We start from the raw sequence: 15,111 nt of genomic DNA, 5'->3' as shown, positions 1-15,111 counted from the left end.
TTTCCGCACCTACCAAAACCACCTGGTATAACCTGCCCACATCCTGCTGTGCTGGTCCTGAAAAACCCAGCACAGAGCCTGGCAGAAGGTAATATGCACGGAAGGAAACTTATAGGTGGATAGACTGGAGGACAAGAGAACACAGGGCTGGGTATATGCAAGCTCCAGGAGAGCAGGGACTTGCCATGTATTAAATCGATATCCCCTGTGCTTAAGTCAGTGCTTAGAATACAGCGGAGGCTCATTAAGCATTTTTTTTTTTTTTAATGAATGACTGGATCAATAGAGAATGGAGCAGGTGGTCAATATCCTGCCATTCTTTCTTTGCTTCCCCTGAACTTCGGATGCTCTAGTCACAGCCCGTGTGTCACGAGAAGGGCTGTCCCTGGATGTTGCCAGAGTTGACTGTGCTGATTTTTCATTCTTTGTTTCCCTCGACTCCATCTCGCTCAGCTCTTGTGCCTTTAATTCTCTCTCCTAAGGCCCCAGACTCCCACTGTCACGAAGGACTCTGAGCTCCCATGGTGCCCTAGGAAATGAAGCTTTGGCTCTGAAGGTGGTGATTTGCTTGAGGATGTGGAGGATGGGTTCTGTTTTAGAGGTCCTGAAATCTGCCCAACGAGCAGCCTGACTGTACCAACAGGGTTGTGTTGCCGTGTGGGCTGTGCATAGTACATATGGCTGTGTATGTGGGTCCAACGTGAATATGTCACTATGTCCACATGGGTCTGGGTCTGTGCCCACAGGTTTTCTGTGTGTTCCTATGTGTCTTTCTTTAGCTGTGTAAGTGTGGGTATGTGCTCTCTGCAAACAGCAGGTGTATAAGAAGGGCCCTGAGGCCTGTGCCCAAGGGGGAGGAGAAGGGCTGGCCACAGGTGACCCATTGATCCCTTTCGCTGTCCTCATTGCCACTGACTGCATTGCTGACCATATCGAGGCCTCTGACTACAGCACAGAAGGCACCGGTCAGGGAGGGAGTTGGAGGTGGGCTCTCACAGCCCAGGCCAGGACAGAGCCCCCTCCATCCTGACCTTATTTCCCTGGATGTTGGTCCCTCCTGCTGCTCTCCATCTGCCCAAAGGCCTGGCTCCCTGGCTGCACTGCTCAGACCTTTCCAGGAAAGCTCCCAGGATTCTCTTGGCCCTCAGATAATGGGGCAAGATGGACTTTCCCCTGGCTGACCCAGGGAGAAGGACAGGCATGGCTCTACTCTGTGAAGGTTTGAGGGTTTACAGCTGTTACTACCTATGGAAAAAAGGGAAAACAACAAACTGAAACAAAACAAAAACTTCTTTTCTTTCCCTGGTGCCCACAATTTCACCATTGGCATGTCATCCCTGATCTTGCTTTGCTGTAACTACCGTCAGAGAATACACATAGTGGGCTTTTCTTTGAGGGAAAGGAAATCTGGGGCAGCAGTGCGGACTGGGGGTCGGGACTGTTGTGTCAGAACAGGTAGTGACGAGGTGTACCCTCGGGGGCCTCAGTCTTCCTACTGCCTCAAGGGCCCTGGTAGGGAAGGAAGGGTAGCCCTTGTAGAGAGTGTGTCCATGCGAAGCGCGTAGGACTACAGGTGCCATGGACCCCTCCCTTACCCACAGGTCGGCCTTGGCTTCTGTGTGCACACTCTACTCCTGGGCACTCACCCCTTCCTGGGAGGCCTGTTGTTATGGTGGATATCGACGACTGTGGGATGGTATACTTGTATTCACCTCAACCTGACCCACTGAGGGTTCCCTTGGTCCCAGGCATACCCTCAAACGTGAAGTTCCTGGGAAATCTACATGAAGTCGCTCTCAGTTGAGACCTCTTGTTCTTGACTCAATGGACTTGGGCCCTCAGGTCAGGCCCCTGGTCCAGAATTCTCTGGGTATGGGGAAAAGGAGGGGATATAGCACCTAGGTCTGGGCAGGGCCCAGGAGTGTGTGAAGGCCCTGCATCTTTGCCCCGATCCCAATACCTGCTCCAGCACAAGGCCTGGCTGTGTGGAGAGCCGGGAGAGGCTCGTTGATAAGCTTCCCATGGTGGCTCCCAGCCTCTCAGTCCCCTTCGCCCTCTCCTGTGCTCCCTATGTGACTCTTCTTGTGCTCCTGGCCCCTTGCGGAGCAGGATGGGATAAACTGGCTTCTCCAAGCCAGTCAGAGCTCTGTCAGGCTCCAGACAGACATCATCATTTGGGGGCACCTAGACCCAGAGAAAGGCAGACTCTGGCCCAGAGTCACACAGCTGGTGGGCACAGACTCTTGCCTCCAGCCCCAGCCCCTACCTGAGATACTCCAACAGCCTATTATCCTGGCAAAACTCTGGACAGAACAGCCAGCCTCAAAAACAAATAGAAGAGGCCAGTCATAGATGTGGGATAGATGAGTAAGAGAGAAGCCCCACTGGGCATCCTTGCAGGGGTCTATGCTGCCTGGCCCCCCTTCTCCAGGGCCCTCTGCCAGCTCCCACGGCCTCTGCCCCTCCTGTTCCGGGCAGCTGGCCTCTGGCAGCAACACACTCTCCCCTCTCCCAGCCCTGGTAAGCATGCTTGGCAATGGGATTGTCTCCCTTTCGCATGCCAGAAAGCTGAGTGAGGCCAGGGTGGGGAAGGAAATGATTTGAGGACATGAAGTAAAATGGCTGAGATGGAGTCAATTTTCTATCATTTAATCTCCATTTAGGGAATTGGGGGTCAGAGATGGAGCAATAAGATACCAAGCCCTATGAGCTCCAGTCAGAGGGAGGGGCCAGGAGGACGAGAGCAGGACACAGAAAGCGATGACACATAACAGATGTGCTGTGATGCAAACAGGGCTAGGGGAGCCTCAGGGATGGAGTCCGTTTTGGGGCAGGGGATCGAAGGGGGGAGATCCAGGAAGGTTTCCAGGAGTAGCCAGCACCAGGGGTGGCCGTTAGAGCAAGCCACTCTACTTTACAGACCACTCCGTTAGACAAAGTTGGCAATGTTGAATTGCACTGGACTGAAAATTTGGGGACCGACTGTGGCAAAATTTAAATGTTAGGTGTGTGGAGGGATGGGGAGCCAGAAAAATGAGAGAATGACAATCAGAGGCGAAAGGTTTGGAGAAAGGTCGGGGTGAACAGAGGGCCAGGCAGGCCTGGTGTGGAGAGAGGCAGAGTGCTGAGCTCGAGGAACAGCAGTGGGGTGGGGAAAAGGCCACAGTTTCAGAGACACTGCAGGGGCTTGAACTGACAGAACTGGGGCATGACTGTGGGTGGGAGTGGGGGAGATGAGGGTGTCTCCTCTGTGTCTGTCTTGGCGGATGGGGTGGGTGGTGGTGTCCTGAGCAGAGACAGGCGGGGAAATCCGGAGAAGGGGGTGGTTCAGGGCAGAGGTGGGGGACAGATGCTGAGTTCTGCGTGAGCCAAACTGAGTCAGAGGGGCTGTGGGACCCCAGTGGGGAGGATGAGGGTCTGGAAGTAGGAGAGGGCTCCAAGCTCAGCAATGGTTGTGGAAACCAGAGGAGGGGTTGAGATCACCCTGGGGCGCGGGGTGTGGAGGGGGGACAAGGGCACAGATCAGGGACCTTGAATAACTCCTACATGAAAGGCACCATGTCTCCAGACCTGCTCTACGAATTCGGGAGCCAAGAGCCACATGTGGCTGTTGAGTACTTAGAATGCGGCTGGTCTGAAATGAGACATGCTGCAAGGGGAAAAAGTACACGCCAGATTTTGAAGGCAACACAAGAAAAAGAAACGTAAAATTATTTCACTAATATTCTTATATTGATGACATAATGAAATGCTAATATTTTTGATATATTAGGCTCAGTTAAATATAAACATGAACTTCACCTGTTTCTTTTTGCTTTTTTAAAAAATGTGTCAACTAGGAAATGAAAAATTACACACGTGGCTTGCCTTGTATTGCTCTGGACGAACCTGAATTCCACAGGATGTGGAATAGGCACTGAGGAAAATAATAAAGTGAGGTGGGAGGATGGAGGGTAATTTTTGCAAGACACTGCGTTACTCACGATAACCAGTTTCTGTACTGCAGGACTTGTCAAGGTACACGTTATTTCCCAAACTAAGTTTGGGAGAAGTCAGAGAGCTAAGGAAGGTGACCAGGACAGAGGTAGGGGATGCCACAGAATCCGAGGCAAGAGTGGGCCTTCAGAGGGGCTGGAGGAGGTGGAGACCCCCAAGGGACGTCTTGAGGACAGGCTCGCGGCCACCTTGGCAGAGCTCAGTGGGTAGGTCGCAGGCGGTAACGGAAGCGCACGTCATGGCTGGGCTGGGTGGTGCCAAAGCCCCAGCGCTGGGGGTTCACGGGTGGCACAGGTGTGTCAGGGTCCACAAGCTCCAGGTCAAAGTATGTGACCATGAGCAGGACAAAGAGCTTCACCTCACTGATGGCCAAGAACCTCCCAGGGCAGATGGAGACACCTGAGCCCCACGGCATGGTATAGTGGTGGATCTTCTGGCCTGCCTTGCAGAAGTGCACTTTTCGGCTACCATTGGGATTGAGGAAGCGATCATACTTGAAGGCAGTGGGTTCCGGGTGGATTTCAGGATCCATGTGCACTGAAAGATAGGGGAAGAGGGCCACAATGTCTCCGCTTCGGAGCAGGTACTCCTGTCCATTGGCCATCTTCAGGACGTGGTCACTGTGCACCACCCTGAGGAGGGTGGGTGCAGTCTGCAGCCGCAGCGTCTCCTCCATCACACTGTCCAGCACTGGAGTGCGGTGCAGGGCACTGATGTCAAGGTCAAAGGACTGCCTGGCCTTCAGCCTGGCCTCTCCCAGGACTTGGGTGGTCTCCTCCCTCACAGCCCGCATGGCTTCTGGGTGCTTTAGCAGGAACAAGAGGGCCCAGAAAGAGGTTGGGCCCGTGTTCCCCTGGGAGGCCCAGAGCATCATGAAGTTGAACTTGTCTTGCATGGCTGGGGCTACTCCCTGCTCCCTCAGATACTGAAGCATGTAGGATATCCAGTTGCTGATGCCATTCTTTTCCAAGTTGTGCTGCACAGAGAGTGTCTTGTGGAACAGACGCTGGAGCCGGCCCACTTCTAGCCACTCCCGGGGCCCCAGCAAGGAATAAACAAACCTGGGGAACAAGTTGTCAAACTTGCGGAACTGGACAAATAACTCCTCTGCCTGTCGCAGGTCCTGCTCCTGGTCCTTTGTATGGCCGAATAAGCTCAGGTAGCCCGCCTTGAACAAGACATTGTAGCAGAAGTGGAAGAGGCCATCTTCACGCCAGCAACCAGAACCCAGACTCTGGCCCATGGGCCCCAGCATAACGAGGGCCAGGCTGTCCAGCATGGTTTTGTTGAGATCTTCCAAGCCATCCCCCATGAGGTACTTGGTGCTGGCAGAGTGTATCATCCGGTAGTCTCCTTGCACCGAATGGTATCCAAATACCTTTAGCACCAGTTTTTCTGCATACTCCACGAAGTCTAGTTTTCTCTGTGCATCCCTGAGGATGGGGCCAAAGGAGAGGGGGTCCATGACAAAGGTAAAGTACTGGCCCCCTAGCTGCACTGTGAACACATCTCCATGCTTAGCCCGCATGTGCTTCAGGAATTCAAGCATGTTCTTCCGGAAAGCCATGGCATGGCCCAGCCAGGGTATGGAGCCCTTATCCAGAGGGGGCTCCTGGGGCCTGCGTCGCCGGAGCAGCCCCAGCAGACACAGGCACCCCACGGTGACCACCAGCAGGGCTCCCAGCACCAGACCGCAGAGCACCATGGCTGTGCTCTTCCAGGTTGAGCTCTGGACACACTGTTCTGTGGGGGTGCCAGAGAGCTTTTGAGAGGCTGTGACAAGTTGGGGATGAAAAGGTCTGTCCACCTGGACCTTGCCCTGTAGCTGTAAGTTCTATTAAATAACCCTGGCAAGACAGTACCTGGGGGCAAAGTGTTCTCTTAGATTTAGCACTTGCTGCAACCTGGTGGGAGGAGAGGGGTGGGACCAGAAGGAAGCCCAGAAAGAAGCCTCTAGCTATGGTCGCAGTCCCCTCACCAGCTTAGGATTTGCTCTGATCTTTTCAGATTCAGCTCCAGCATGAGTCTACAAAGCTTTCTTTGATCCCGCTCCACCCGCATGGTTTACTGACCATTCACACCTTTATTTTCTCATACATTCATTTATTCATTAGTTAGCTCATTCAGTAGAAATGCACCAAGCACTTACTAAGTTTCATATCTCTCCCTTCCTCATCTTTAAACGATCCTCAGAGCCTCCCAGATTGGCGACACTTCAAGCAGAGGTTCAGACTCCAGTCCCTGAACCTGGGGCCTCCTGGCCCCATTGGCTTGCACACTTCTCCAGCAAGGGCAGATTGGGGATCTTACAAGTATGAAATGTCAGAGATGATAAGGACTTCAAACCAATTGCTTTATTTCATGATGAGGATGTAGGTTCAGAGTGTAGTGGGGACTTTATCTCACAGCTGTCCGGGCTTCGGTGAGGTGAGCTGACCATTTACTGGGGACCTTCTGTGAGGTGTCAGACCAGGTCCCTGCCAGCAGGCCCGAGGAGAAAGCCGTGCCATTGACTCTAAGGCCATTACGTGCAATAACGTGAGGTTCAGTCTCAATTCAACTAGTTCTGATAACCCCCAGGTTACTCTTTAACTTCCTAAGTGACCCACAAATAGGGACTCTGTTTCCTCAGATTTCCACATGCCCTCTAGAGTGAATTCTCTTTGCCTTGTGCAGCTCCCCTTTGTGGGGAGCTGGAAATGTCCACACTCTGCCTCCAGGAAGTCCTCTCTGATTGCTTAGGACAACCACAGTAAGTAGTCAGTATCTCTTCCGCCTTAGAATCTACAGTCAGAGATTGTGGGCCAACTTCCATGAGTTGAACTTTGTTCCCCAGTTTTTAATGGATCGCAGCATCACCTTACATTCATTCTCACCTACACTTATTCATTCCCTCCTTCCTTGGAACAGCCCCATCTACTCATTAACAGATATTTACTGGACACTTACGGCCAGAACTGCTGCTATAACCAACCTCGAATCAGAGAGACACGGTCCCTTGCCCTATTGGGAGTGTATGGTCTAAGGAAGGGGAAAATATATGAAATCACTGCCTAGACAACGCTCTAATTACAATTGTTGTAAGTGTTGCAAGTGAGAGGAGCAGAGAGGGAAGTGGGGTGGGGAGTCAGGAAAGCCACACTGATTAGGTGGTAATTAAGTGGAAGCCTGTAGGAAGACAAAGCCAGCTCGGCGCGTGCTGTGTGGTGGTGGGGCTAGACGTGGAGGTCGGGGAGCATGCGGGACGTGCTGCTCAGTGTAGGTGGCAGGCCGTTCAAGGAACGGGTCCAGATCCACTCTGGCGCCAATGTGGCTGGAGGGCTTGGAGGAGGGGGAAGCGTTTTCAGCACAGCGCAGGCTCGGCCGGCTCAGGGCGAATTGGAGCTCTGACCTCTTGCGCTGCACTGCTCTGAGCAGGGCCTGATGCCGGGGCAGTCTTTACTGGCTCTCACCGGGCGGAGGCTAGCTTGCCCCGGGGAAATCGGCCTATGCGGCTGTCCGGCCAACCCTCCCGAGTGGCCAGCGACCCAGAGCGAGCCCCGGGAGCCCTGCGGCACGCCTCAGCCTTCCCAATCAGGGCCGCAGCTCCGTAGGAGGGTTGGCACAGAGTTCCAAGCGGGACTGAGAGACTCGGAAGGACCAACGACACGCAGAGACGGCCTCCGGGCGTGCTAGAGCGGGCGCGCTAGAGCGGGCAACGGGTTCGAGGACCGGAAAGGCGGTGACGCACTTCCGCCCCTGCAGCCTCCGCCACGGTGTCTCTAGGCAGGTGCTGCGGGCAATGCGCTGTGCCGAGGCGCCCTCTGTCCGTCGGTCGGTTAGGCTTCGCACCGACGCACTGTGTGTCTGTCGGTTTGTCTGCGGAGCAGTCAGTTTAAGGACGCGGGTCTGGGGGAGGACGTGCGGGTGAGGGCTGTCCGCTTCACTGACACCGCCGCTGTTTCCAAGGAGCGCGCTGAGCGTAGCCACCACTTCGGACCGTATTCCTGAGAGTTCTTACCTCATAAGCCTGGCGGGAGCATTGTTTCGGCTGTCCTTAAACATTTTTTTGTGCCCCTTTCCTGAACACTTCATTTGCACATTTCATGGTGAGCGGGGGAGGGGGGGGCATGGTTTGAGGCCTGTAGACAGGGCTCAAGCGGGTCTCTGGTCCCGTCTGGTGTCTTCTTTCACATATGGCCCGGAATTTTGAGCAGTCGTGCACGGATAGGAGGGTTCCATTTACCTGCTCCGGTTTCTATATCGGGGTTCTCCTTTGGGGGTTCTCTAGTCCAGATGTACTGGCTGTCCCCTGCCTCTTGTTTGCCCTTTGTTCCAATGCTGGATGATACTGACTGCTCCCTTAGCGCCTGCCACTTCCTGCCCACTGCCTCACCCCAGAAGTCAACAACGGTAATGTCGAAATGGAGATGCAGGGGAGCAATTGTTTTACTCTGCCTTTAGATCAAATAATAGTCTCATTTAATTTAGCCCTGGACTTATTTATGCCTTCTTTCCCTTCCTAGCTTTCAAGGTTCCTTATTTTTCCTTTCCTTCCTAGGTTTTAAGGTTCTGCCTCCATGGCAGCTTGGTTCTTGACAGCCTAGCCCCGGGTTAATTATTTTACTCCTAGTCTGCAGCACATACACCAGGTGACAGTGAAGTCAGTATAGAACTTAAAGGGCAAACTTGGGTTCTTGTTTCAACTTTGTCACCAACTCATGACATGACCCTGGACATTTCAGTTTACCTCCTTGGGCCCTACTGTTCTGCTGTGTCAAACAGGAAGCTGAACTTGAGGTACTTGCCAGCATTGAGATGCCATTATAAAGGTATTGGGTTGAGGCTTAGATATGAGCGCATATAGAGGGAGAGGATAGAGGGAAGGATGGGAATTGGATTGATTGACCTTGAGCACCTGTTCTGTTCATGGCTGTGTGCCGGTCATCCCCATTGTCACTATAATCATCACTATTCTTATTTTGAGAATTTACCATGAGCCAAGTATTGTGCTAAATGCTTTATGTGTATTAAGCAATCTAATCCTCATATCAATCTGTGGGCGAATCCCCAAGACCACCCTCGCATTCAGAGACTCACTAGAAAGAGCTAATCGGACTCAGCATGTAGTTGTACTCATGGCTAAGATTTATTACAGTGGTGTACTAAGGATATATAGCCAGATCATAAGGGAAAGAGACACATGGAGTCTGAAAGAATCCACGTGCAAGCTTCCTAATGCTTTCTTCTTCAAAGAAGAAATCACAAGAGAAATTAGAAAACACCCTGTGATGGATGAAAATTAAAACCAACATACCAAAACTTATAGTGAAAGCAGTGTTCAGAGGTAAAATTATAGCTGTAAATGCTTACATTAAAAAAGAATATCTCAAACCAATAACCTAAGTTTACACCTTAAGGAATTAGAAAAGAAGAGCAAGCCAAATACAAAGCCAACAGAAAGAAGGAATGTGTAAAGATTAGAACTGAGATAAATGAAACAGAATAGAAATACAGAAAATCAGTGAAAACAAAATTGGTTATTTGAAAAGTTCAAAATTGACAAAACTTGAGCTAGATTGACTAAGAAAAAAAGGAGAGAAGATGCAAATAACTAAAGTCAGGAATGGAAGTGGAGACATAACTATTGGCCTTACAGAGATAGAAGGATTACACAAGAACACTTCGAATAATTGTATGTCAACACTGTCAATAATTATACATAAATTAGATTACCTAGAAGAAATGGACAAATTTCCTGAAATACAAATTACATAAACTGACTTAAGAAGAGATAGAAAATCTCAACAGATCTATAACAAGTAAAGAGAGATTAAATCACTAATTAAAAGCCTCCCAACAAAGAGAAGTCCTAAACCAGTTGGATTCACTGGTGAATTCTACCAAATATTTATTTTTTTAAGTTTATTTTTTTAGTAATCTCTACATGAGATTAGTAATCTAATGAGCCCCAATGTGGGGCTCAAACCCACAACCCCAAGATCAAAGTCAATCTACTATCTGTAGTACCATGATACCAAAGTCAGATAAGAACATCACCTGAAAGAAAATTTCAGGTCAGTATCTCTTAGGGATTTAGATGTAAAAATCCTCGACAAAATATTAGCAAATCAAATCCAACAGCCTATTAAAAGGATAATTCACCATAACCAAGTGGATGTATATCAGAAATATAAGGGTGATTGAACACAAAATCAATATAATACAATACATTAATAGAATGAAAGAAAAAAACCTACATGATCATCTCAATGCAGACAATGCATTTGACAAAATTGAACCTCCTTTCATAATAAAGTCTTTTAGAAAACTAGAACTAGAGGGAAAGTTCCTTAATATGATAAAGGGTATTTATGAAAAACCCATAGCTAATATACTCAATGGTGAAAGACTGAAGAGTTTCCCTTTAAAATCAGAAGGCCTGAGATAAGGATACCCACTTTCACTGCTGCTGTTCAACAGTGTACTGGAAGTTCCAGCTAGAGCTTTAGATAAGAAATTAAAAGATCCAAATTGGAAAGGGAGAGAGAAAACTGTATTCGCAGATGACATGATCCTATATATAGAAAGTCTCGAAGAATCCACAAGAGAACTACTAGCATTAATAAATTCAGCAAAGTTGCAGGATACAAGATCAACATAAAAATGAGCTGTGTTTTTATATACCCGCAGTGAACAATCCCAAAAGGAAATTAAGAACACAGTTCTATCTACGATAGCATCTAAAAGAATTAAATACTGAGGAAAAAATCTAGCCAAGTTGTGAAAGACTTGCAAGTTGAAAATACAAAACATTGATGGGGCGGGGGTGGCTCAGTCATTAAGCGCCTGCCTTCGGCTCAGGTCATGATCCCAGGGTCCTGGGATCCAGCCCTGCATCGGGCTCCCTGCTCAGCGGGAAGCCTGCTCTCCCTCTCCCTCTGCCTGCCGCTCCCCTTGCTTGTGCTCTCTGTCTCTCTCTGTCAAACAAATAAAAATAAAAATCTTAAAAAAAATACAAAACATCACTGAAAGAAATTAGACTTAACATAAATGGAAAGACATTCCATGTTCTTAGATGGGGAAGGCATAACATTGTTGAGAGGTTAATACTACCCAGAGTGATCTATAGATTCAACACAACCCCTTTCAAAATTCCAATAGATTTTTTTCACAGTATTGGAAAAGCTGATCCTCAAATTCATATGGAATTGCAAGGGGACCCAAAGAGCCAAAACAATCTTGCAAAATAATAAAGTTGGGGGGTCCACTCTCCCAACTTTGAAAAAGTACAAAACTACTGTAAATAAAACATCATAGACATATAAACCAATGGAATAGAATAGAGTCCAGAAATAACCCTCACTTATATGGTCAATTGATTTTCAACAAGGATGTCAAGACCAAAGGGGAAAGGAAGCCATTTCAACAAGTGGTGGGGGAAAAACTGGGTATCACTTACAAAAGAATGAAATTACCTTGTACCACATACAAAAATTAACTCAAAGTATATCAAAGACCTAAACAAAATCTAAAACTATGAAACTCTTAAACCATTGAAGAAAATCTTTATGACATTGAATTTGGCAACAAATTTCATGTATATGACATCAAAATCACAGGCAACAAAAGAAAAATAGGTAAATTGGATTTCATCAAAATTAGCTGTACAAACCCCTAACAGGATAAACCCAAAGAAATTCAAGTCCAGACACAATGTAATCAAGCTTGAAAAATCTCAAGACAAGGAAAAATGTTTTGAAAGCAGCTAGAGAAAAACAGCAGATCACCTATAGAGAAACAACTCAAATGACCATGGATTTCTTATCGGAAACCATGAAAGCCATTTGCATATGGCACAAAGTTTATCAAGTGATGAAAGAAAAAGAACTGTCAATTCGGAATTCTATGCCCGTAACAATATCCTTTAGAAATGAAGGTAAAATCAACATGTTCTCAAATGAAGGAAAATTAAGAGAAATTGTCACTAGCACACCTACCCTAAAATGATGGCCAAAGTTCTACAAACAGAAGAGAAATAGTAAAAGCAAACTCTTGGAACATCAATACAGAAAGAAGCATGCAGAAGCTTGACAAATGTGACCGGACTGCCAGCCACACAGTTGAGTAGCAAAGGAAACTGGAGCCCATAAGTAGGGGTACTGGACCTGGTGAATCCTGGCAAACAGGCTGTATGGATTCCCCACCTTCATATGGAGAATACTGCTGGGCATGGACTACAGTAGACACCCTTTCAGGGTATGGCACTACTATCTTCCACACAGCATGTGTGGACAATACTACTCAAGGATTCTTAGGTCACCTATGTTACATATTTAGCTTCCCCTAACACACCCAATAAGATGATAGTGCTATTTTTATAGCTAAAAGTACCAACAGTGACCTGGGATACTAGCTGGACCTTTCATGACCTGTATCATCCCCCAAGAAGGAGGTGCTATTAAGAAAGAGTGTGAACTCTTAAAAAATTGAAAAAGATAATTGGACAACCTGTCAATAAGCTGTCAGTGGTGTACAAATTAAGATAATTTGTTTGGGCTCCAAATGTGATAATTACCTAAAAGTGTACCTCCCATTTAAGTATAACGTCTATTTATGAGGTTCAGGAGTGGGAGAAAGCCCTAACTGGCTGCAGGAAACACAAACCACCTAATTAACCCTTATCACTCTATTTTTTTTCCCTCCTATGCCTATCCCTGGAAAACTGGACTACTAGAATTTGCAAGTAGGAAAAAAGAACTGGGGCCTGGGAGACTGAAACTTAGTGTATCGCCCCACCCCAGTCATGCTAGCTGGATTTGGGCAATTATAGATAATGATTATAATGATCATGAATTATGAGGTGGAAACTAAGGTGGTCTTGGCATGACCCACATGTCAGAGGGTAGAAGATATTCTAGGATGTTCTAAATTATAGAAGAAAGGAACTTCTGAGCTAACCAGGGATGAGTCTAAGCCTATAGTGTGGGTTAGACATGGAGAGGACCGGGAAATGGTGAGAGACTAGTCATAATGGTCATGTGGCTGTGGAAGAAGAGGAAGAACAATCCTGGTTGGTAAGAATTAGACCCTGGGAAGTCAGGGGCAGAGGGAGGGACCATTACCCTCTTAGCTTTTGTCTGTAGGGTATCTGAGCAACAACTCAGGCTTCCATCACCACCCTCAATTTTACAACTAGCCAATAAATAATCTTAATTTAAAAACTCTCAGAATCTTCCCAATAGCCACTGGCTCCAGAAAGAAACAGTCTCAGCAAGAAACAACAGAATAAGATTAATTCCTGGACACTGAAATTATTCCCTTTAGCCTCATGCTGTTATTATTGGACTTCTTGTACATTTTTCACAGACCAACGATTGTTCTAAATTCTCTAGCATGAGTGGTAATGGATAATCGTACTGCCCTGGATTTTTTGCTGGCCAGTTTAGGTGGGGTATGGGTCATTGCCAGTATCTCTTGCCTCACTTGGATTAATGACCTATTTACCTGGATTGGCTTTGGATGAGGAGCCTGACTATGGTCCAGTCTCCAGTGGGCCTGGTTATACTACAGCATGTCACTATCGTGCAGTCACATTTAGTATATGTGCTGCCGAAGCGAGCACTATCGCAGTCACTTTTGTCTGATGTTGCCTGAGACACATGGAATGTATTTGACCCAAGCCTCTATCAGTACAACTAATTAGAGTATCCGATGACCTATGTGGTGGTTCATTCCTGAGAATCTTTATGTGTAAACAGTTGGGAGGTCTTGTTGTAGGGGAGTGACTTCACTGTGGTGTCCTGGCAAGTTCGCACATATATAGGCTGTGCAGGCAAAAGCTTGAACAACAGCTACTCTGAGTCATGGCGGATCACCCTATGATCCTTCGAGAACATGAGAGGATGAGAGGAGCTTTACAGGCCTTCAAGCCCATCTCCCACTCCCTTCCCTATTTCTTGTGGGAGGCGGTCATGAGACAATTTCTCATTGCCTCTCAGATTCTGAAGAGGTCTGAGGCTTTCTGGATATAACTGCAGACTGTAACACTGCTTAGCTCTAGTCTAAAATCGGCTCCTCACCAAGGATGTTGCAGTCCTCAAGTCCCCTTTTGTTTTGGTGTCATTGTTTTTGGTGTGTGGGAAAAGGATCTGGGGACTGGCATGTTTGGATACTCTTACTTTTGCTGTTTACATAAGTAATACATTGTATGAATCTAAAAGTGACTTGTTTTATCTTTACTGGTCAAGTCAGTTAGGACATGGCCTTGACCTTGCCTGCTGCTATGTGCTTAATAGGAAGAAGAATGGAAAGAGTAAAAATATATGGGTGAATATGGGTAAAAATAGATTATCTCTTTCCTCTTTAGTTTTGAACCAAAACACTGGTCAGAACCATGAGACCTTCCTTCTGGTGGACCATGACTTAATAATCAGGCGTCTGAGGGCTGCTTATTCTGAGCTAAAACTCCCATAATTATTTTGCACTGAGTGCAGTTTTCTCCATCTTGTCCCTAAGATCATGGGAGCATTTATTTATTTTTTTTAAGATTTTATTTATTTATTTATTTGACAGAGAGATAGGCAGAGCTGCAGGCAGAGGGAGAAGGAAAAGCAGGCTCTCCGCTGAGCAGGGAGCCCGATGCGGGGCTCGATCCCAGGACCCCGAGATCATGACCTGAGCCGAAGGCAGCCGCTTAACCGACTGAGCCACCCAGGAGCCCCATGGGAGCACTTATTTTTATTTTTTAAAGATCTTTTATTTATTGGACAGAGAGAGAGACAGCAAAAGAGGGAACACAAGCAGGGGGAGTGGGAGAGGGAGAAGCAGGCTTCCCGCTGAGCAGGGACCCCAATGTGGGGCTGGATCCCAGGGTCCTGGGATCATGACCTGAGCCGAAGGCAGACGCTTAACAACTGGGCCACCCAGGCGCCCCATTGGGAGCATTTGTTGTGTGCTCATCCTTCCTAGTGATCTTTTTTCCCAGGGTAAGACTCATTGCTTCCTTCTCAGTGCTCACAGCCTATTCACTAGGGTCCATTTATGAGCTTCTCCAGTATCCTCTTAGAAACAAACAAGCCAACAAATCAGGACTCTCACCCAAGGTCTCCTTTGTTCTGTGATTTTTCACGGGTG

The 15,111-nt window shown here is 47.7% G+C and overlaps 1 protein-coding gene across 1 annotated transcript; it reads right to left on the bottom strand.

Annotated features, from left to right (window-relative positions):
- Nucleotides 1-652: 652 nt before the first annotated feature.
- On the bottom strand, nt 653-9,867 carry CYP8B1 (cytochrome P450 family 8 subfamily B member 1). Its single transcript, XM_073901411.1, has one exon. The coding sequence runs from the start codon at nt 5,699-5,701 to the stop codon at nt 4,196-4,198; it is 1,506 nt and encodes a 501-aa protein (XP_073757512.1). The 5' UTR covers nt 5,702-9,867; the 3' UTR covers nt 653-4,195.
- Nucleotides 9,868-15,111: the final 5,244 nt, after the last annotated feature.

The sequence above is a fragment of the Callorhinus ursinus genome, unplaced genomic scaffold (genome assembly GCF_003265705.2).
Source record: "Callorhinus ursinus isolate GAN/ISIS: 27379988/994484 unplaced genomic scaffold, GSC_fseal_2.0 scaffold1, whole genome shotgun sequence".
Classification (NCBI taxonomy): Eukaryota; Metazoa; Chordata; class Mammalia; order Carnivora; family Otariidae; genus Callorhinus; species Callorhinus ursinus.
This window is presented reverse-complemented; position numbering and strand designations above follow the sequence as displayed.